This window comes from Cynocephalus volans, chromosome 1 (assembly GCF_027409185.1).
Source record: "Cynocephalus volans isolate mCynVol1 chromosome 1, mCynVol1.pri, whole genome shotgun sequence".
In the NCBI taxonomy this organism is placed as follows: Eukaryota; Metazoa; Chordata; class Mammalia; order Dermoptera; family Cynocephalidae; genus Cynocephalus; species Cynocephalus volans.
Window position 1 is genome coordinate 295,002,653 of NC_084460.1, and position 24,011 is coordinate 295,026,663.

The following is a 24,011-nucleotide window of genomic DNA, read 5'->3' on the forward strand; positions in this document are numbered from 1 at the left end:
TAAGGGACCCTTGCACCTGTTGGGAAACTGCCTCTGTGACTGTTGGCAGTTTTGCTTGGAAAGTGACCAACCCATGTGGACTGACACCAGAGGTCAAGACGCCCCCTGGTGGTCGGTAATCATGTGGCTCAGGTCCTGGCCCATTTTGGTTCTTTGTAGATGCAGATAAAGAGCACTTTTATAGAATCCTGTCCTCTTCCAAACCAGTGTTGTTCGATCAGTGGGGAAAGTCACTGTTGCCGGCTGCCTGCCAGAGCCCATGAGAGCTCACCGAAGCTCTGCCTTCCGGGCACTGGTCAAGAGGGCCACCTGGGAGACCCACCTCATGGCAAGTGCCCACCAGGCACCAGGCGCATCACAACCTCGCAGACATCCTTTGATACAGGTGTTACCACTCCCTTTATAGAGATGCAAACTGAGGTTCAGAGATGCTAAATGTTAGTGGCAGGCCTGGGATTCAGACCTTGGCCTTGCTCCTGTGTGTGTGATTCAGGGTCTGATTTGCAGCTCTGAAAGAGAGTTACCAGAGACACAGAAGGGGAGATGGGGTGTATGATGCTGCAAATGGAGACCTCACTTTCCCATTCCTGGGGACATTCCAAGCCTGAGGAAGCCATGGGGTCAAGGGCCTGTGAGAAGGCCAGCCAAGCGTACAGAGGACCGTCTGCAAATCTGAACAAAATGTGTGTCTGCTGGGACCCAGGAGAACCCGGAAAGGCCACCTCTGGAGGTGCAAGTAGCAGAAATGAAACTGGAAATGGAGTGAAAAGGCAAGCTGGCAGAGCCGGGAGTGGCGGGGGACCCCAAAGTGACCGGGGAGGGGGGCAGGGGAGAGAGGGCTGGATGAGAAGAGAGAAAAGGGGCTGGATGGGGAATCCTTCCTTCCTGGTAGATGATCAGGGGCTTGGAGATGTCCATCTTAGGTCTGGAGGTGTCCCAGCTCTGCAGGACATCCCCAGCAGGTCTGTCTACCTTCACCCTGGTGAGGGGCCGGGACCCGCCCTTCTCTCCACCACCTCAGTAAGTGTCCTTGGCCTTTGATTTGGGAGGGGCCAATGGGGGCAGGGTTAATTCTCAGGAGAGGAGGGCATCGCTCTTTCCTGATGAGCCCCAAGCAAGGTCTTTGACTGGTTTTCCCTGACTGACTTCCTCGATGGCAGCGAGCAGGTGCCCAGGGGCTAACCCACTTGCCTTGGGCTCCCTGGCCCTGGGAACCGGGTGGCCTGACCGGGAAGGCTCCCTGTGAGTGGCCACTCCTTCCCCTCCTCCAGCCCCAGACATCTCGTTATCAGGTCTGGAGGTGAGAGAATCTCATTCCTGATTACACTCGCCATCCAGTAGCTTTCCAACTTCACAGCCAAGTGTTTGCTCCTCTATTCGTCATGGTTCTCCAGAGAAACAGAGCCAACAGGAGATTGGCAGTATTTGCACATAACCTGAGCACATCCTTCTGTATCCTTTAAATCATCTCTGGACTACTTATAATGCCTAATACAATGTGAATGCTATGTAAATAGTTGTTATACTATATTGCTTAGGGAAAACGACATGAAAAAAGTCTGTACATGTTCAGTACAGACGCAGTTAAAAACACTTTTTTTCAATGTGCAGTTGGTTAAAACCATGGATGTGGAACCAACTGTACATATCTATATAGAGAGATACACATAAATAGATAGAGATCTATTTTAAGGAATTGGCTCATGCAATTGTCAAGGATGGCAAGTCCAACCCCTGCAGGGTGAGCCGGCAGGCCTGAGGCCCAGGGGAGAGCTGAGAGTGCAGGTCTGGTCTGCAGCCCATCTGCTGGCCTGTTCTGTCTTCTTCGGAGGTCAGTCTTTTTCTATTAAGGCCTTCAGCTGATTGGATGAGGCCCACCCACGACAATCTGCTTTACTCGGTTCACTGATTTAAATGCTAATCTCATCTAAAAAATACCTTCACAGAGACATCTAGAGCAATGTTTTACCAATTATCTGGGTACTGTGGTCCAGCCAAGTTGACACATAGAATTGACCTTCACAGCTCCCTTTGCTTTTGGGGACTCAGTGAATAGACACTGCCTCTCCCCTCCATGCCTGCAAGTGTGGGTGATGCCTGTCTATCTGCCCAGGCTGGGAGGGGGTGGGAGTCCCGGGGTACAGTGAAGGGCTTCCATCAACACAGAAGGGGACGGGAAGCCTGATGATCAATACTTAGATGTATTGTTGGGTGATGCTTGGAGTGACCTCGACCTCCCCACTCCTTCCGGTTCTTAGAGCTGGGACTTCATGGTCCCTCTCCTGCCCTGACCCTGTCCTGGGGCTCAAATGAATAGCGCTAGAACCCTGTGACCTGCTTCACTGAGGTTCCCTCCTGTGCCCTGGCACCTGCCATGTGAGCTCACCTCTTCAACACCAAGGTCTGTTTATTCTTCCCAGGGCCTCTAGAGGTAGCCCAGTGCCCATGACCAGGTGCTGCCAGACCACCCCTATGCTACCCGTTATCCTGACTTCCCCCAAATTTTCTAAGCCCCCCTCCAATGCCTGAGATTGGCAGAGCTGGCAGTGCCAGTAGGTGGGGTGCCCCTATCGGTACCTGACCCCACTTCTCCCCCTCTGCCCCACATGCAGGGTTAACCGGATGCCCCATATAGCACAGGGACTCACACCTATGGGATCATTCTGGGGCCCGTGGCTGATGTGGCTCTAAGGAGCAGCCTGCAGAGCAGGTCACTCCTGAGAGATCTTGAGCACCAAGGGCATCAGGGAAGGTGGCAGATGTACTGTACCCTCTGTGCCCTGGCCTACAGCACCCAGGCAGTCCCTCCATCCCTCTGGAGGCTCCCATCCAGCTGTCAGCAGCCACTTCCTCCAAGGGCTTTTGAGAAAATTGCTCCGCAACACCCGTGGGCTCTTCCAATCAACATTCTCTCCCACCTCCCGTCCATGTGGTGACTTTGAGCTCTCAAGGTCAGTCTTAGGTGATGCAGACGTGGGTGGATATCCCTGGAGCGTGGGACTGCTCCCGTGTGTGGAAGGCAGAGTGTGGTCATCGAAAGAGACTAAAATATAGGAATGTGGTGACTATGGCTTAAAAAGTTCAAAAGAATATGGTTGGAAGATGTGTTCTCTGTTCATGTTATGAAATTCAGAAGAGTAAATTTAACAAAACAAGAAAATGAGTCATCGTTAACATTTTCTTGCATGCTCTGGGTAAGACGTGCATTTGTGGTCATCAGTAAAGCAAAAGGACGACGCTGGAGGGGATCACTGAAGCCATACTCATGGGTGGCACAATGAATGGAGGAGCGTCACGCGATGATGTGACCAGCAGCAAATAACTGGTGTTAGGGAAATGCCAAGGCCAAATGATCTGTGTCGTCCCCATAAGAACAGGTCTGAAGAGCCGTGGCATTGTGTATAATGTCTTTATTTATGTCTCTGTGTGAGAAACAAAATCAGCCAGGAATGGTGCATTCGACAATAAAATACATGGAATTGAAGAGAGGACGAGGACATCATGAAGACACTTCATGTGCCCTGACTGGACGTTGACCGTGCACGTAATTACCTCCTCTCTAGCCGTTATTCTAAATCTTCACTGGTAAGTAACTATACCTCACATGGGCCCGTGAGTTTTATAATACGTGTTTGAATTAAATTGTGTGTATAGACAGGGGCCCTGAAAAAAATATTCACCAGGCACCATGCGGGCAGCCTGGTCTAGGTGCTGGGGTCTTCTGAACACAGGGGCAGAGGGACAGGGAGACAAGGAAGCTGACCACATTGGATGGCTCAGGCCATTGGTGGGGAAGGAAGTGATGACGGGATGGGTCTTAAAAATCAGGGAGGCATTTATGTGTCATGTATGTGCCGTGTATGTGTCACATCTGTCTTGTGGCATCTCATTGGGTCCAATGACAAAGACAGTGGGAATAGAGGCATGAGAGATGGAGGGTGTGGTAGGAAGATATTTCTAAGTGGAACAGTCTTTGGATATGTTGGAGGGTCTCTGGAGATGAGTTGGTCAAGGCACAAAGGGGCCAGGACTGTGGTTGGACCCTCCTGATGGACCCTGGAGAGGCCTGGAGCTCCGGGGAAGTGGGGAAGCGAGTAGAAGGGTGCAAGTGTGTGCAAGGATGAGCAGGGACTTCTTAAGGAGAGAGCCTTGAGGCGAGTGGAGGCACCTTGGGGAACGAGCACGTCTGCTGCGGCTGCTGCAGTCGTGGCCTCAGGACCAAGCTTGCTTTGGGAAGGCCAGTGTGGAGGCCAGCTCTTGTTACCACTGTGTCTCTGCACTTAGCTCATGGGGCCCTTGAATGATTTCACCTGCTGTGGGTGCCACTGCAGGTGGGAGGTGCTGGGGGCTTCTATTCTGTGCACCACCAGCACAGCTCACATGCAGCCCCTGCACACACATGAGCTCCTTTAGTAGCCATGTCCCTCAAGCTCCAGAAGAGGAAAGCGAGGCTGAGAGAGATAAGAAACGTGACCAAGCTCCTCCAGCTCGAATGTGGAGGAGCTGCTTGCCTCGGGCTCGTGGAGTGGGGCCTATTGTTGTATCCTGGGGGGTAAAGCCTGGGTGAGGGACTGGGGGACCACCACTGTGCATGTGGTCAACCCTTGCCTTTCACCCCTGGGCTTGACCCAAGGACTGAGGGAGCCCAGCTCTGGATCCAAGGGACAGGTGTCCACTTTAGAACCCTCAGAAATCTGCTGGTCCTGGAGGGCGGCCCCATGGAGGCAGCCCCCCTTTGAGCACTGGGCAAATGTGGCCATTCCCAGCCAAAAAGGGGGTGCAGTCCAGCTGGCCACCTCTGACTCTGCTGAGATGAGGATGTGTGGGTCTCCTCCCTGAGCTTCTTTCCTGAGCGTCCTGGAGACGCCCAGGTGGGAATCTAGCCAGCATTTGCACTGTAACAGCCCCTGTCCCCAGTGTGTGTCTGCAAGCCAGGCTGCAGAGATCAGAGCAGTGCCGCCTATGGGAATGGTCATCGCCAGGTTCCTTCACACCCACCCGCCCCTGGGAATGAGTGTATCGGTGTCATAGAGCCACCTCCTGGGCCCTTGGAGTCGTCAGGTGGTGGTGGTAGGAAAGGTTTTCCCAGCACCCAGGCTGTACAACGTCTGTGAGTCACCAGTGGGGAGGGTCAGGGTTTGACTCTCCCCTCCCGCTCAATTTTGCTCTCTCTTGGGACAGGCCTTAGCCCCAGTTGAGAAGCTCTGTCTGGTGGGTGTGTTGGCGGAGGTGTGAGAGGACTGGGGATTGAAAAGCCCTGGGATAGAGCAGGAGGTTGAGGGGGCCTGTCCATCCCACGTGGGCCATCAGTATGGGCCTCAGAACGGCCATTCCTTTGGCCCATCCACGCCTGCTAGGCCAAACTTCTTCAGAAGCTAGCCACGATCTCCTGATGCCAAAGTTGCTGATAATTCCACCAGGCAGGACTTTACTTCACTCATGAGGCTTCTGGAGGCTGAGAACCGACTCAAGGAAAGACGAGGGCCCAAGAGGGACAGGGAGGGGGTGGCCGACAGTGGATGGGTGGGGAGGGGAGGTGGACGACAGAGACCTCTCTCTCTCTCTCTCTCTCTCCCCCTCTCTCTCTCTCTCTAGCTTGGTTTCTGTAATGAGGAAGTTCTCTGCAGCTCAGTTTCCTTTCCCTCGCTGAGTGCCTGAAACAGGAAGTCAGTCAGTTAAGCTGGTGGCAGCAGCCGAGGCGACCCAAGACAGGACAGACGGCAGGTCGCAGCACAGGGGCCTCAGGTCCCCTCGGTTGGTGTGTTGGTCCTGGGGTTGGCCGCCGGCCGGCCCGAGGAGGCCCACACCCACCATGGTCCCCTGCTGGAACCACGGCAACATCACCCGCTCCAAGGCCGAGGAGCTGCTCTCCAGGACGGGCAAGGACGGGAGCTTCCTCGTGCGCGCCAGCGAGTCCATCTCCCGGGCGTACGCGCTGTGCGTGCTGTGAGTACCGCGCTCCCCGCGGGCCCCCGCGCCCGGCACCGGCAGCCGGAGGGCCACTCCCAAGAGGGGCTTAGTGAGGGCCAGCCCTGGGATGGGCATTCTCAGGTCATGGGACGAAGAGACATGACTTGCTTGGCACCCCACCGCCTTGTGTTGGTCCAGCTGAGGCCCACCTCGGACCTTGGAGTTTGGGGAGCCAGTCTTATGGCAGGTTTTGCAGCACTGGAACTCTCAGAGCCACTCTGGGGCCTGATCCCACGCCCCAGCTGCCCATGAGCTGCGCTGTCGGGGGCTTCCCGGGGCACCAGGGGCCAGGAGAAGTGGGTCCGGGCTCTGTGAGCCAGGAGGAAGCTCTGGGCTCCCTGGTGGTGGGTGTGTTAGAAAGCGCCTTGCCCGGCTCAGGTGCCAGTCAGAGGTGCCCAGCTCAGAAAACCTAAGAGGGAATTTGGGTCTCTAGAAGAAGCCATTGTTGGGGAGCCAAGAATATAGGGTGGGTTTAATCAAGAAAGGACATTCAGTTCACCCAGAAGTTGCATTTTGGGCCCTGGGAGCAGAGGAAGTCACCAGCACTGCCAGCAAGCAGCTTCTCCCTGCGCGCCCGGCTTCTCTCTCCTCAGCACCCAGCTGTGTCCCACCCAGGTGGGTCTCTCTGCCACCATCAGTTGCCCCTGTTGCCTGGCTTGGGGATATATTGCTGAATGTGTCAGTTGTCCTAACAAGTGAGGAACCAACCATTTGCTGAAGGTTCCTTTTAAAAACCCCCTTCTTGTCCGATGTCGGAAGGAGGCCCTCACCCCTGCAGCCCTGTGGTCTGACCATTTCCCTGCTCGGGCCTCGAGCAGTCCCAGGTGCAGTCAGGGAAAGGCGTGTCCATCTGGACATCTCAGGTGGCTCCCTGGGAAGGCCCTGCCCTTCCCCTGGCAGGACGGGAGTGAGTGTCTGAGCACAGACCTGTTTTGAGCACTGACTGGAGCAGGGACCGGCTGTCCCGAGCATTTGTTAGCCCAGTTCACCCTCACGACAACCTGAAGTGTGGGTCCTATTGACACTTCCACTTTGCAGACAAGGAAGCTGAGGCTTGGACAGGTCAAGTGAGTGATGACGGTCAAAGCCAAGGGCATTTGCCCCCAGAGACTGTCCCTGAGGACCGTGCTGCCCACCCCACTCCTGCCACCAGGCAAGCTGGGTGTGCATGTAAACTGGGGGTGGGGGAGGCAAGAGAAGCTGGGTGTTTGGGGTCAGCTAGGGCATTAGAAACTGGCCTGGGCTCACCGCTGGCCAACGTCCTGTGCAGGCTGGGTCAGTGGTCCACCTCCAAAGGCCAGCTTCCTGCGCCCCGCACCCTAATGCATCGGGGAAGGGACACAGGCTGGCTGGTCTTCCTCTCAGGCACTGCCCCCGTGGAGACCCACTGCTGTCAGGGCCTTAGAAGGGGCGGGGAGATTCTCTTCAGCATCCATCAAGCCTGATCTAACCCCACTCGGCCCACATGGGTTTCTCTCCTGCCCCAGCAGGACCTTGGCCGAGGGCAGTCTATCAGGTGTGGGCTGTGTGCTGAGTCTGGCGCTGAGAGCTTCTGAGGCTCCATCTCCTCAACCCTCACCACAGCCCTTTGACCAGGGACCTGTGGTTGTGCTCGGGTTACAGGTGTGAAACGTGGGTCTCTTGGACCCCAAACCATGAGCATCTGAAGTTCTAGGATTGTGGCAAGCAGAGCCAGAGCAGGAGAAGCCTTGGAGACCCTCTAGGCCAGCAGCCCCGGCTTTGCTGGTGGGCAGACAGAGCTCAGAGGGGCCACCACAGCTGCGAGGCTGGCTGATGGTAAAACTGGGATCCAGGCCTGGGTTCCTTCCTCCCTGTCTCCTCCCCCACCCCTGTCCGCACTGAGCTACTCTCAGAGCCATGGCGGTTGTGCAGAGGTTTTACCTTAGGGAGATGCCCGTGGTGCCCACAGCTGTCCCCTGCTCTCTTATCCCAGGCCTGGACTTCCTGTCCACCTCCTACCTCCGAGGCCCCTTAGCTCCAAACATCAGGAGCCCCACCCCTCGGCCAGACCCTCACCCCCAGCTCAGGGCTCCGTTTCTCTTCTGTGCTGTGGGGGAAGCGACACATCCTGCAGCACCAGGTGCCATCGCAAGCTGTGGGACACCACGGAACAGCAAGCTTTCCAAACAACTGGGAAACCTCACATGGCTGATACCCTTGATTTTGCCAATTAAGGAGATTTAGAAACTAATAACTAACTAAATGAACAACAACTAACTGTCATCTTCCAACACCTCATTTTCTGAAAGAAAGCATCCTTTAACACAAAAGGGCAGGAAGGATATACTTGTTCAAAAAAAACCATCCTTTAAAGCAAAGAGTGTAACTCTCTGGAAAACAAACTCCATCATCCCTGGTTTTCTCTGTCCCCTGTGGTCCCCAACCATCCTGGTCCACGGCCTGGTGTTTGGGAGCCCTGAGGGAGAAGATGAAGGCAGGCATGTATGGGGCAGAGGTGATGAGAGGCCAGCTGGGCTGTCCTCAGTGTCAGGAGTGACAGGCTTTGTCCTTCAGCTGTCTCCCTGGAAGCCAGCTGAGTCTTGGGGACCCAGGTAGTGCAGCTGTGGAGTCAGGGCCTTTTAATGACCCTGCTTTAAAAGTGAGCCAGGACTGCAGAAGGAAACCGCAAAGACTCACCTGCTTGTTCTAGAAATGTCCACAAAGAAAAGGACTGTACCCCCTTCCTCTGCCAGGGTGCCCATACCTCATACTGCCTGGGCCTCAGCTTCCCTTCCAAGTCCCTTCTGGTGAGTTAGGGGACATTGGCCAGGGGCTTCCACCTGCTGGCTTAGGCAGGTGTCTTTGGAGCTCCAGGAACTGAGTGCAGCCTGGTCAGGGAGGGGCCTTCATGCTCAGAAAAGAGGACAGGATTTGACTATTTAAATGGGACTGGGGAGCAGGGGGTGCAGGGACACCAAAAGACAAGGCCACAATGCAGCACCTCCCATGTGACTTAGGAGTGCACGTTTGCTCCACACCCAGCAAGTGAACCCTCATTTCCTCGAGAGAGGTCAGCCTGTCACCTGTGCTGGGCAGGAAAGCTTTGATCTCTCTTCAGGGGGGCCTGGAGCTCCATCTGAGACACAGAGAGCTGTAGTGGGAAGACCTCAGCTGACGACAATATGGTCTGAGTCCAGCTCTGCCGTCTTGTGGCAAAGAGCTTGAGAACATGAGGGATGGTGGGCTCTTCTGGGAAAGGCCTATGTCATCCTCACCTGGCCCCCACCCAAGTCCCCCCAGCAGAGTTGGCCCAGCTCCAGGGAGTCTGTGGGGCACCTTGAGGGGTTGTCCTGCCCATCACGGACGGGGACTTTAAGAGCTCTTCAAGCGTATGCCATCCTATCCAGCCCCACTGGGGCCAGTGCACCTGTCAGGTGCTTTATGCTACACAGAAGAGACACCCCTGGAGGTGGTGCCAGTCAGTACAAGGGTCTGTGAGTCAGCCGGGTCAGCCACCCTTTGCCAGAGCTACACAGGCAGAAGTAGACAGTGGCCCAGTGGCATCAGGGACACAACCTGTCCTCTCTGTAAGAGTGGCCTGGGCCCCAGGGCGAGGCCACTCATGACTGGGTCAGTAGGCTGCCATCCAGCAAGGAGCTGCCTGGCTGGGCAGCATTCCCACCAAAGCACTCTGGACAGAGTTGGCTTCCTTCACAGAGGAGGGGGCAGGCATGTGGCTGCCTTTGGCTCAGAAACCAACGCCTGGTCCTGCAGCTGCGGTGAGAAGCAGTTTGGGTTTCCCTCAGCACATGGCCTCCCACAGGCTGCCCAGGCACAATGACAGGGGCTGGGGCAGCCTCCTTCCCAGGGACAGTATACCAGACAGCCAGAAAGATGGAAAAGCACAGGGACATTTATTTGCCAAAACTCCCCTCAGAGAAGTCACTCTGCTTGTTTGGAAGAAATAGTGCGACATGGCACTTGGGGCAGGCAGAGCAGGTCCTAAACCTTGCTCTACCAACAAAAGGTGGTTCCTAACCTACTCTGCCTAGTAACAGAGGGAGACTTATAAAGAGCTTACTATGTGCCAGGTACCATTCTAGGCTCTTTACACCTACTGTGCACAGTGACCTTCAGAGGAAGGTCAGATGGGGAAAACGAGAATCTTTACAGATGGGGGAAACTGAGGCACGGGGAGGTTATGGAGCATGCTGCTTTTACAAGACTAGCAAACAGCAGGGCCAGGACTTACATGCATGCTTTCTTGGGGGGAAAGAAAGAGAGAGGAGCCGGCGAGGCAGGGTGTGTGTGGGGCAGGGGGGCAAAGGCCTGGAGAGGGGCCCCTGGTGATGGAGCCACAGAGAAGGGGCTTGGGAGGGCAGAACTGTCCACAGAGGTATAAGCCATTTACAGTGGTGTGAGCGGGGATGCTCTCATGTCCTTTCCTCCAATCCCCTTTCAACGTGGCAGTCAAGTTCACACGGGTCGTTAATTATTTTTGTGCAAGAGCAATGAGGCACAGTTTTTCATATCTGGTATCAACAGTAAGTGGGAAAAATGCTGCATAGACAGTAGCAGAGCTGGAGGCCCACAGGCCCCTGTTATCTGGTTTACAAAAGAAAACAGACCAATGGGCTTTGTCTGAGATAACTCTCCTGGGTTTTCTTTCTGTGTGCAAGACCAGGAGAGAGTGATGTGCCCATGAAGGCCTATGCATTTAACTCATTAAGTGTACCTTCTGTGTGAAGTGACTCAGAACAACCGTGCTAAAACTGAGTCTCTCCAGGTTTTCTAGGCCCATGCCTCACACCCCAGAACAATGCTGCCAGATCCAGGGTAGGCTCTGGCTTTGGTGTGTTTCGATGCCTGCCTACCTGATAGGTTAAATTCACCTGTGCACAGACAGCAGCACTTCTGCTTTGGAGGGTCCCATCTCCCTGGGGCACGAACTGTGGTGAGATGTGGCCTCCTGCCCGGGCCCTTCTCCTTGCCCCGCTCTCCCTAATTCATGCTAAGTTGTGAAGTCCTTAGGAGCAAGTCTCTGTAGTTGGCTAGACCTGATGTTCTAGCATTTGTAAGACGCTAGCCTCCCTGTGCCAACCCAGCACCCTCACTGGTGAAATGAGGAGGACGACTGCTCATTGGGTTAGGTACTTTTTTTTTATTTGAGGTATAATTCACACACTGTAAAATCATCTTTCTTATAGTGCACAATTTAGTGGTTTTTAGTACATTCACGATGTTCTGCAACCAACACCACTATCTAATTCCAGAACATTCTCAATACCTCATAAAGAAACTCTGTACCCATTAGCAATCGCTCCCTATTTCCTTTTCCCCTCCCCACCAGCAACAACTGTTCTACTTTCTGTCTCTAAGGACCTGCTTGTTCTGAGCATTTTATATATATGGCATTATATAATATGTGGCTTTTGGTGTCTGGATTTTTTCACTTAGCATAACGCTTTCAAGGGTCATCACACAGTAGCATGAATCGTTCCTTTTTGTGGCTATATCCACACACATATCCATACAGTTAATGTGTATGGATATACGACATTTTGCTTATCCATTTGTCAGTTGATGGACATTTGCATTTTTTCCACTTTTTGGCCATTATAAACAATGCTGCTGTGAACATCATGTACAACTTTTTGTGTGGACACACGTTTTCAACAGTCTTGGTTATATACCTAGGAATGGAATTGCTGAGTCAAATGGTAATTTTATGTTTAACATTTGAAAAACTGCTAAGCTATCTTTCTGGGCTGCTGCACCATGTTACATGCTCACCAGCAGTGTAAGAGGGTTCCAATTTTTCCACATCCTCCCCAACTCTAGTTGTTACCTATCTTTTTGATTCTAGCCATCCTACTGGGTGAAGCGACATCGTATTATGGTTTAAATTTACATTTCCCTAATGACTTCTGATGTTCAACATCTTCACAAGCTTATTGGCCATTTGTATATCTTATTTGGAGAAATGTCTATTCAGATCCTTTGCACATTTTAAAAATTGGGTTATTTGCCTTTCTGTGGCTGCCATTGGGTTATTGAGAGGGTGAGATGGGAGGATGTGGGCAGCGTGTACAGCCCAAGGCTGGGCACATGGTATGCACCCAGTGAATGCTCTGCATATATAAAAATAATGCCGGCTATTATTTTTTATGAGCTAAAAAGTGAGTAGTGATATCTCAGAAGCAGGGAAGTATAGGGCCCATCTGTGAAGAAAATTCCACAACAGAAGGAGAAAGGAGAACGGTGGCAGGGTGTCACTTCTGGAACTTCCTGGAGGCCTCCGGGAGACACTGAGCTGTCATCTGGGGCCTCCTCAGAGGAAGCGCTCAAAGAGATTGAGGCAGGAAGGGGACCTGAATGACGCACAAGTGGCCCTAAGCTGCTGGGCCAGGGCTGAGCGCCTTGGAGCCTGAGGAGGAGAGGTGCAGGCACGGACGCAAGAGAGAACCAAATGAAACCATGTAGAATGAACATGCAGTCAAGAAGAAATGCAGGCCATCTGAAGACCACAGAATTCTAGTTCCAGTTTAGGAGGGACATGCTGAGGGGACTGAAGAAGCTGGAAAGAGATGGGGCTCAGGGTTGACAGCTAGCTGCAGCAGCCTCTGCCCTGTGTGAGGAGAGGGTTAACCTCATTAACCTGGCAAGAACCAGCTTGTGACACATGGGGGGCCAGACTCCTTGTCTCTCCCTCTGCTCAGTTCACACTCCCTGTGTCTCCACAAATTAGAAAAACATCCTGGGAACAAGTACCAGGACCCAAACAGTTGGGGCCCAATGACTTCCTGTAAATAACATGCAGAGCTGGTCCCCAAAAGGTCAGCGGGTGCATTGCCTTCACGTGGTAGCCAGGAGCCTGCTCTCCAGAGAAGAGAGGTGTGCTGGGTGGGGCAGCCACCAGCGCGGTGCAGGAAGAAATAGATCTTCTGATTGACAGTGCGGCGTTCTTTCTTTTAAAAAATGGTACTAAGTATAAAGCCCAAAGAGTACAAAGTATAAAGCAGACAAACAAGCACCCAATCACTGAGAAACTAATAGAAACATTGTTAATTTACTGGGGTAGCCTGTCATTCTCTCTCTCTCTCTCTCTCTCTCTCTCCACACTATATAATCTCTAGTTTATGTGTACATATTATATATATATACATATAATGTATTCTGAGCTTTCTAGTATTTTCCCATTTAATTAGAAATTCCACTGGGCCTTGGTTTTCAGATGAGAAAATACCGATGTCGTAGTGGTGTTGGGTGGATTAAAGGCAGAATGTGTATCACGTGTTTAGCACAGTGCTTGGCAGAAACAAATGGAGCAGGTGGTTATGAATTTTTTGTTGTTTTGTTTTCGTTTTACATTGAACCCTTTAATCTCAATGGACTTAATTTAATGAATGGTATAAGATATAGACTTATCTGTATTTTTCTCAAGTAACCATCTTTCCTAAAACCTCTTCCTGAATAATTTATTCCTTTTCCCTTTGTGATTCCTCTTTTATCATATATTGAGTCTTATATATCTCTTTCTTGCTTGTTCACCCAGTTGCATGCATGTCTGCTTTTCCAATAGCATACCAAATGCATTACCACAATTTTATAAAATATTTTATTTTAAGATTTTCATATCTATACTTGTCAAGTATTCTTTCAGGTGAACCAGATAGTAATCTTAGGGCTCGTTGGTTAGCTCAGTTGGTTAAAGCATGGTGTTATAACACCAAGGTCAAGGGTTTAGATCCCTAGGCCAGCCAGCCACCAAAAGAAAAAAAAAGAGAGAGAGAGAGAGAGATAATAATCTTGCCCAGTTGGAAAAAACTATTAGGGCCTTTATTGGAATTGCATGAAATCCACAATATAACTTGTGAAAATTGACATTTTCGTAATATTCAGTCTTTTTCACAATAAATATGGCTGTCTGTCTTATTTCAAATTTTATAAGTTTCTTCATATAGATCCTGCATATTTCTCATTATGATTACTACTGATGATTTTAAATTTTAGGGTACTTTTTTCTTTTTAGTTGTAACATAGTTGATTGCCATTTTGTGGGGTACAGAGTTGATTGTCATTACCTGTGTACAATATGTGATGCTCAAGTCAGGATAATTAGTGCATTCAACATCATACAGTGCAATCATTTTTCATTTACCAATTCCTCCCTTCCTCCTCTTCCCCCTTCCTTGTTACTGTTTTGAATGATATCTTTTCCCCTACGGTTACCATTTCATATTGCTTTTCTTAGATTTTCTCGATGGACATGTCATCTACAAATTATGATCATTTTTTTGGTCTACTTTCCAAATACTTATAATTCTTATTCAGATTTCATAACTCGTTGCATTGGGGGTCTCATACCGACATCTTTGCTTCCTCTCTTCTGGAGGTGCCCAAGCTAGCAACAAATGACCTCCTTTAATTCATCAATTTTAGTGTTCTCTCTGGCTGGGGTTCTCAAGGTTTGGGATGGTAAATGGTGAACACCCTTGCTTCCCGGGGCTGATGTACATTTTCTCTTATTTCTATTTGGTCCAAGTGGTTTTTTTGAATGTAGAGTTTCCAGCCTCTGTTCTCCCCCCATCTTGTCCAGAAGGCTGCCATGCTTAACCTAGAAAGAGAAAAAATACATACGAAGAACGTTAGAAATTAGGAGTGATATGCAGCAGGAGTTACGAACGGATTTGAAAACAATTACAGGAGCATAGTAAGCACATCAGCAGAGCAAGACAGAAACACCGATGAGCTTCTCGAATTCTAGAGTTTGATTTCTCTGTCTCTCTCTGTGGGACTCACCATGGGAAAGGCTTGGTCGTCAGTGTTTATTTGGCCAGGAGTAGTCACATGGAAATAGTACTCTTGATCTGAAAGGATCCATTGGCTTATCCTCTCACATTAGAGTAAAACTTCTTGTACAACCTCAGGGTGGACTCGGGAGCACCCTTTCCCCAGGAGGCACCGTCCCGCCTCTTTTCCTCCATGCCCAGCACAGGGCAGGCACCTGTCATCACCCAGCACCTGTCGGGGTCACATGGGAAATTTGCTCTAAGCCCCCTTCATTTGAGAATGGAACCATCTCATTTGGTAGCAGAAGGAAGTACTGTTGGGCCCAGTGCTACCCCAAACTGGATCTCTAATGGGGAATATTCCAGAGGCGATTATCCTGAAATGAGACCCAGTCACAAGAGGAGTCTCAATTGAGAGCCAGTGTTAGCACTGCAAATTATTACCAAATCACCACAATGAGCTGGTAAGGGACTGGGTGGGACCCATCGCCCCCAAAGAACAATGAATACATTGTCCGGATTATGTTCTAGTGCAGTGGTTGTTAAACACGGTTTGGTTGTGGAATCTTTGCTTTAAACATTTTGCATGTAAGATTTTTGTGTGGGTGTATGTGTGTTTATATATGTTGTATGCATACACATACATGTGCATGTGTGTGTGCTCATGTATTTTTGTGTATACACATGTGCATTGTGTGTATATGTATATGTTATGTGCAAACACATGTAGGCATTGTGTGTTGTGTGTGTGCACGTGCATGTGTATGCGTGTGCATGTAAGACCAGAAAGAAGTGCAGCTGGTGGGTTGGGGAGGCCAAGTGGCCGGCCTCTTTCACCTCCCTGCAGAGCCCCTGCCATCCCATGGTGTGCAGTTTGGAACTGCTGTTCTCCAGTGGGTTGTGTGCGTCAGGGGTGATGGTGGTGGTGATGCTCTGTGTTTGTTTTCCCCTGAAGATCTAAACTGAGTCAGCCCCAGGGACAGCATCCAGCCTATGCATGGGCAATGACAGGTCATTAATATCTGCTGAGATGTTACCTTCTAAGGGAAATGTATCTTCCCCTCCTGTTGTACTAGCTTTTGAATCCTGATCTGTTTTAGAAATACGGAGATGCTTCTTTGTTTCAATGTTTCTAGAACATTGAAAAAGCCATAAAGGCTTGCCACTTGGTTAAACTACAGGGGCCTTCCTGTTCTGTGTGGCTGCCTCCGTCTTTCTTAGTGACTCTGTGTTTTTTCTTTCTGTCAACAAGCTGATGTTCTGGGCCTGCTGGAGCTCCTCCATAAATTAGCTGGCCTCAGCCAAATGAGAGACCGTTCTCACCCTCACCTCATTTGCATATCTGCAAGAGGAAGTGTCCCGAGAACAGAGTGTTGAAAGATAAGAGCTTAGCAGGGTGAGCTGCCCTTGGCATTTGTCTGGCAGGCTCTACAAAGGGGCTGGAGGCTGGGAGTGATGGGGTGATGGTTGAGGCAGGTTGTGGGTGGTTCTCTGTGTCCCAGCGACATGTCTGGTAGGTGAGGTGACACTCGACTAGAGATTCATCCTTGCTATTTCTAATACAAGATGATTGTGGTATCCATTGAGGCTCTGGAGATAGGACAGGGAGTGGGAAGGTGGGAACTAAAACGATGGAAGGAAAAAAGGAACAGAGGCTCTCCTGCGTGAAATGAAGAGACGTGTGGAAGTGAAATTACCCAAAACCTTACCCCAAATTTTCTTTAAGCATTCATTGATTCAAAAGCCATAAAATAAAAGTTTGTAAAACTGGCCTCATAAAATTGTAAAGCTTCTACATAGCTAAAAAGAAAACAACAATAAACACTGTTAAAAGCAAGTAACTCCAAATTATATTGTAGCATGTGTCAAAGTCTTACACGGTAAAAAAATGAAAGATGTTACAAAAGAACCGAGGAGCCCAAGACATGAAAGGGATTCACAGGAAAATGAAATACAAGAAACTAAACGTGAGAACATGTTGAACTTTTCTCAGAAAGAGAGGTAAATTAAAGCAAAGTATCATTTTTCTTTTACCTCTCAGATTTGCAAACACTAAAAAATCTGATAATGGCCGGTTGGCAGGGTGTGGGGCACGGACGCTTGCACATCCGGTTAGGAGGAGAAAATGGCCCGGGCTCCTTGGGAGGTGGTAGGTAGTCAGTCTCCATCAAAACACCAAGTGTTCGTGTCTTTTAGCCCAGCTGTCTCTTTCTAGCGATTTATCCACAGTCACTAACAAATGTCAGCAGACGTAGGGTTCAGTGTGTGCCAGGCCCTGTTCTAAAGGCTTTTCATACATAAACTCACTTCACCTACACAGCAGGTAGAGGTTGTGTTGTTATTATCCCCATTTTACTGATGGGAAATCAAAAACTACCAATTCACCCATGTATATAAAGAGGCAGGAACAGAGATGTTCACAGCAGCCTTGTTTATCACAGCAAAAAGCTGAACATAACTGTCCATCATCAAGGTCTGATCAAATACAGTGGACGACGTGGTGAGAATGAGAGACCAGCTCTCAGTTGACTTGGGAAGACCTCTAAGATATATAGTATGTCCATATGTATATATTTATTTTGGGTGAAAAAAAATTTCAGAACAAGGTATATAGTATGATATTTGCATTTCAAAATTTTGAAAGACGTGCATAGATAAGCTTGTGTGCATGTTTAAAAGTTCTGGAATGATTTACAAATAGGAGTAGAAAATCTAAGAAGTGGGGCTCACAGGATGGGGGAAGGAGATGTTTTTCGTTTTATATCTTTCTGCATGGCTTTAATTTTTTTCAACTGGTGTATAATTTTTCAAGTCGAGTTAAACAATAACACATCTAAGTGCTTTGTGGAGCGCCTGGCCCATGGGAGGAGTGAGCGAAGCTTCTCCAGTGAAGCTTGTTTGATGGCCCAGCTGGCCCTGAACCCCTGGGGGTTCTCCAGGGGTGGGCGAGTCTTCAACGTTCTTAAGAATCCCAGGTGGAGGAAATGGGGGAGACCAGGGTGGGTGAGAGAACACAGCAGCAGCTTTAAGTAAGAGTATAAGATTCAAATAGCATTTCCCCAAACTCCCCAGCCTGTGGGACCAGGCTCGGAGGGACCCACCTCTCCCAGGGTGCTCAGACTTGACAGCTCCCCCTTTCTCTCAGAGGGTTTAGGAAAGTAAAAAGTAGCCACCCCTCCTCCTCACAGTGCAGATCCCTGAGCCAAAGGAAGGTAGAACTTCTAGAAAGAAGAGAATCTGGGGTTCCTACCACTTCTTCATTAGAAACAACCCCAAGGCTCACTCACCCACTGTTGGGGCAAATCCAGGTCTCTGAAGGTTGGTGGCCTACCTCTGGTGGAACAGGCCCATGGGGCAAAGTGTCCAAGGGGTGGACTCTTTGTGGGGGGTGGCAGGGGGTGCAGCAAGGACGAGGCACCCATAAGCCTTGCCATGGCCCCATGGTCGCTCCGTGGCTGTGCCTCGTGTCTATTCGCCATGACCCTGCCCTGCTCAGCCCCACGAGAGCTCTATTCCTTCCTCAAACGCACCCACCTGCTCCATTCTCTTGACCAACATGACAGCCAAGAGGGTGAGGAAGCCCTTCCAGATGGTGGACGCCCTAGATCAGACCCCATAACTGTCAAGTACTGATGTTAGTCAGGTGTCCGAGCCCAGATGTCCCCACCGCATTTTCCTAGCGCTCTTTGAGTGCTGGGGGGAGGGTAGGCAAGCAGCATTGCTCTCCACAGGACAGCTGGTCACCAGGGCTCATCACCTACTCAGAGAACCACCAGCTCCGAAATCTAGAGGTTTTGTGCCCAGATTCCTTGAGCTGTGTTGGGGGCTCTTGTCTTTTCTGTTATAAGAAAAATGGATTTTCCTGCCTAGGTTCTAATGAAGTCTTTGATCTATTTCAGGTATCGGAATTGTGTTTACACTTACAGAATTCTGCCCAATGAAGATGATAAATTCACTGTTCAGGTAGGTCCTTTATAAACCCAGAAATCAGAACTTGACTTGGGCCTATCCTGGCAGAGAAAGTGAAAAAGAGGAAGAAGAAAGCTCCTGCCCCAAGTAGCTGAGGCCTGAAGGACTGTCTGAGCCTGTCTTTCTCCCAAAAGTCCACGGGATGGCTTAGCAGGTTATCTGTGATCCTCTGAAGTGACCCTGCGCCATGACATGAGGAGTAGGCATCAGAGTGATCTGTGTCATTGGCTGTGGTGAAGGGGGATGAAGAGGCTGCGGCTTGGTCTCTGACTTTCTTCCAATCCCTCGAATGAATGACAGGAAGTTGTCCAGGAGGGAGAGCAGAGGGTGAACTTGCAGGAGAGCAGAGTGAATTATCTGAGGGGCTAGAAGATGGCCCAGAGGATTAGCACAGAATGCTTCATCTCAGTTTGTAGAGCTCTGTTCTGTCCAAAGCTGTTGTTCGCAGCACCTGATTTCACCACGTGAAATCTAAACATGCAAAACTTGCAGTTAAATTTTAAAAAGAAAAATCAGCTCAACCAATCCATGCCTGGGAAGACCACCCTAAGCACGGTTCGTGTGACAAATACCACAGAGTGTGACAACTGTGTGATGTGGAAGCCAGAAGCTATTTTTATCTGGCTGCATTAAGATAAAATCAAAGGAGGGGAGGGTCTCAAGGAGATGGTGTGTGTGTGTGAGATGCTCAGTCCTCGGGGACCATGGTAAGAGGCGCAGCAACGAGAAAGGGTACCCATGTCCTGAACAGAGCAGCCGGGCTAGACAAGGGTTTGGACGCCATTCATGGAGGAGCAGGGACGGGTCTGTGGGGTTTAGTTGAAAAGAAAGTGGAAGTGGGAGGGGAGAGGGAGGGCCCAATCACTGGCTTCCAAAACTTGAAAGAAATGATTCATTTTGTGCAAAACTTGGATGCAGTAGTTGACACAGAGCTGGACTCAAGGGCAGGACAACGGGCAGTTCCCAGGGGCAAAAACCACAGGAAAAATGTCAAGAGGGAGAGACTGTGTTGAGCCCAATGCCTCGCGGGGAGACTATTTCTGGGGATCAAAGGAATCGCCTCAAGGAGCCACTTGGTTCAGAGAGTGAGACCCTTGAACCAGCCCAGGTGGTCCTGGAGCTGCGTTGGCGGAGGCTGGGTCTGTCTGCTGCAGGGCTTCTGTGGAAGATGCGCGTGTGGGCTCAAGCAGAAAGCCCACCCCACCCGAGGGAGGGCAGGCTTCTCCGTCCTTCCCACCTGCGCTTCCACACCAGGATCTAAAGCGTATCCATTGGAAGGTTTGTAGCTGGCCTGGGGTGACCATGTCTTGGCCTGGTCCTTGGTAGATGCCACCAGGAGCAGGTGTTGGCACATCTGTCATAAGACCGTCCTTTCAAGGACTTGGCAGCTATTTGTCATGGGAATGTTTGTCTCCAATGTGGACTCCTTGCCTGTTGGGGACATGGCCAGCCGGGGGGAGGCCTGCATGGGACAGGCGTCTGGCCTTCATGGCCTCTACAATTTTTTTCCAAGTCTAGGACTGTGTGAGCTTTCCTGGAAGGGCTGGCATCCTCGATAGGGAGTTTACTGAGAGGAGCCTAAACTCTCTTAAGTTAAAAGTTGGTCAATGCTTTTGATCTTTTTTCCCCTTGTGGTTTCTTCTATTCCTTCAAAGTGAAGAAAACTTTGAGTATGACTGGAAAAGACGCGACCTTGTGGCTTCTTGTGCAGAGCCAGTACCACGGCTTATAAATGTGTAAACTGTGCCTGGAGTCTGTTCTCCTCACATCTCCTTGCTTGCGCTGCTGTGGCTTCCTGTGACCCCATGAATTGCTGCACGTCCCACAGCAGCTTCGAAATCTGGGGTCGCCTTGGCCTTTGGGGGTTGCATGGAGCAGAGGCTGGCTCTGGCTGACTCATGGAAGGGCGGACAGCCTTTTTGAGATATGCAGAAGTTCACTGGGCCAGAAGCAGCAGAGCTGGGCCCTGCACCGCGAGTTCAGCTGCTCTCCTGGCCTGCTCTTCCCCTGCCAGCAGGCTCACTTCTCAGTTCCCAGTCTCCAGGGGAATCTGATTGACTCGGCCCTCAACAGCTTTCTCTGCATGGGCCACTCAGGGGCCACCAGTCTGTGTATGACTTGACTGTCTTGCAGCAGGTGCCTGCCCACCACTGGGAGATGTGGGCAGAGTGTGGCTAGCTAAGGCCCCCCCCCCCAGCCAGGGCAAGGGGCAGGCAATGTTCACAGAAGGGGTGGAGGCCTGCTGGACATATCTTCTCCCAACCCCAGCACAGGGCCTGCGACCTCTTTGGTAGCTGACAGCAGGTAACCAAGGTAAAGACGGCTGTGGGCCTACGGAGTCTGAGGGAGTTTCCACCCTTAAGGATGCGCCTTCCTATAAAAAGTCACCTGCTAAAATAAATGAGAGTAGATGTCTACTGAGGAGCAAGTTAAAGCTCACGCCCGATTAAGCAAAGTCAGAGATCTTCTGAGGAAGCTTCGGCAGTTATCGATTGCTGCTTATTTTAACTCGAGTTCCTCTTTTCATGTTGAGACAAAACCTCACCCTCTTTTCTGAGCTTAGCCACAGTTTCTAAATAACTCATTCCTTATACCTGAGTCTGGTGCCACCCAAATATGAAGCTCCCCAAAATAAGAATGTGGCCTGAAACATTTCCAAGTAAAGCACCAAAAGACTTTAATTGCTTTCTTATCTTAATTACCTTAGCTCTTCTTGCTGGGACTCCCATCTCTGTCAAAACCAGAGAGCCACCCCATCTTGGTTCCTTGCAGAGCAACTTCATGAAGTCCATCCACAAGTCATGGCCATGAGAGTCCCATGTTGGAGGGGAGTGACCCTGACACTCGGGGACTTTTTCTCTTGCTGTACCTTTCACAGACTTACATAAAATCAGGGATGGGAGGGAAGGATGCACACTAACTTCATCTGGCTCCCTGTTTTAAATATGAATGTTGCTAAGACCCGCAGAAGTTGAAGCTCCCGTGCAGGTCTGCAGACCTCCCCAGCCAAGCCTTCTTCCTTCTACCCCAGAACGTGTTTCCAGAGACCTGGCTGGGTGTTGGAATCCCCAGGGAAGGGTGGGCCTAGGACTCTGCCTGGAGGGGTGGGGAGAGGCAGGCAGTGTGGCCTCTCAAGAAGCTTGGGTCTTGTCTTTCGCACAGTCGTAGGTGATACCTGATCATAAATGGCATTTGGCCCACGTGGTCAGTCAGTGAGGTGCCCGGCACTAAAGCAGAGTCCTCCGTTCCCAGCTGGGAGCTGGGTTCAAGTCCAGATTTCACCAGCCATGTAGCCCTGGGCAAGGACTGCCAAGGAGCTGCGCTGGAAAGTGGGGATCACACACATGCCTCCTGGCGCAAAGAGACAGCAGAGAAGGGGGTGGAGAGGGAAGGGAGCCAGAAGGTGTGCTGGAAGATTCTAGGCAGAGCCCTGGGGTGGCGGGGAAGGGGGGCACATTTTGTGGAGATCAGCCTCCCCCAGCTCTGCTTCTCGGGCTGTGGACCGCCGTGTCTTCGGTGACCCTCGTAGCTTGTGAAATTAGGCAGTTGTTCAATAGCTGCTGTGACCCTCACACCCTGAGAACCTTCTGGACTGGAGCCTGCTCGCTGGTCCTCGAGGGTGGGCGGGCTCGGAGCGAGTTTCCCACATCAAGAGCGCAGGTTTCTCACCCAGCCCAGATGCCTCTCCGGCCGCAGAAAGGGAAGCGACTGTCCCCTAAGGGAAGCGACTGTACCCTAAGGGAAGTGACTGTCCCCTAAGGGAAGCAAGCAGGGCTGTCTTGAGCTGCTGACGCCAGAATGAGCTGTGAGGTGCTGCTGCATTTGGAAATGACCCTCCTCCCTGGGACAGTGAGGAAGAGTCCGTGGCACTGCAGCCGTCCTGACGGGCCAGCTCCAGTGCCACCAAAGGGAGGCCACAGGGCTTGTGGGCAGCCTTCTGACGTGACACGTGAATGGCCACCCCAAACCCGGTGCCACAACTGAAGTAGACGGGCCCCTCGGCTCCGTCCTACAGTCCTTAGCCTTTCTTGCTCTCTGACATCCTTCCTGCCAAGACGATCAAGCAGAAAATACAAAACACTCATAATCCCCTGTCACGTCTGTGAACTTCCTGCCTGTTCTTGAGGATACTGATTGTTTAAGTCAAGATGGGAGCACGGTGAGATGAAGAGAGAGCTAGAAAAGACCTGCCTTATAGGCTCTTTCGTTATTCTTTCCTGATTTGGAAGAAAAAGCCAGTGGCTCGGGCCATTTGAGTGAGTTCTAATGATGAGAGACTCATGACTCCAGTTCCTGGTCCCCGATGGTGGCTGGCACGTCGCTCTGGTCAGCGCAGCCTTTGGAGATGGAAAACAAAACAACTTTCTAAACACTGTTCCGTCACCAGTGTCCGGGAGGGTAAACGGCTGAGCCATTGTTATTAAGCTCAGGAAGCGGGTGGCAGCTGTTATTGTTCTGAGTGGTCACCGAGTGAAGTAAAGATTCCGTCTGAGCCGCCGGGCGAAGGATGTGGCTCTAACACACACTTCCTGAAGTTGTGCAATGAGAGGGAGCAGAAAAGGCTCTGGCGACAGAAGCCAGCAGGGCCCCAGGCCACCTTGCTGGGGTCCCCGGACCTCCTTGCTGGGGGTCTCTGGCCACACCAGGACAGCGGGCCCCGTGGGGGTCCACAGTGGTTGAAGGGTCCCTTTATGCTGTGACTGCTATGTTCTAGAAGGCTGCCTTTTGGTTTTTGAATTTAATTTTATTTTTTTGTCTACTGCACAGCATGGACAGGTCTATTTCCCCAGCCTCTGAATATCTCAAAGCATCTTGCAGTTGCCTGCATATTCAAAAGGGAATTTGATGGATGTAAAATACTTGGAACCAAGTGTCCCCTCAACAATATATGGAGGTGGTGTTCCGTCAGGAATTTAGGATTGCAAATGGTCCCAAGTACAAAATCCAAGGCCAAAGTTGCACTGGTTCCAGTGGAGAGAACCAGTTCCTTCTCTGTCTCTTCCCACTTTGGAGCTGGCGGGAATTCCTTTCTCCCTTGTCATTTCCCACTCACTGGTAGTGCCAGGGATGTGTTCAGCTTGTCCGCTTTGCTAATTTGGGTCTTTCCTTGACTCAAAAGACTTTTCTTCTGTGTGGTCTTTGTGTAAGTTTTTATTCCAGCTCTTCTGGTTTCTTTCTCAGAACCCAAAAAAGCCAAGTCTCCCTCATTTTCTAGACTTCTGGGGCACGTGTGTCCTCACGACCAAGCAAACCCCCTCCTCCCCCATGTGGCTGCAGGATGTCTAAACTTTTCCCAAGTGTTTCAGAGGATTCTGGAAA

General features: G+C 50.8%; 1 protein-coding gene across 1 annotated transcript in view; it reads left to right on the forward strand.

Moving 5' to 3' along the window:
- Positions 1–5,812: 5,812 nt before the first annotated feature.
- The window catches only part of INPP5D (inositol polyphosphate-5-phosphatase D), a 145,893-nt gene continuing 127,694 nt past the window's right edge, over positions 5,813–24,011 (forward strand). The window contains exons 1-2 of the mRNA XM_063086843.1: positions 5,813–5,946; positions 18,623–18,686. Of these exons, the coding sequence (XP_062942913.1) occupies positions 5,813–5,946; positions 18,623–18,686 (198 nt within the window). The remainder of the gene's footprint in view (positions 5,947–18,622; positions 18,687–24,011) is intronic.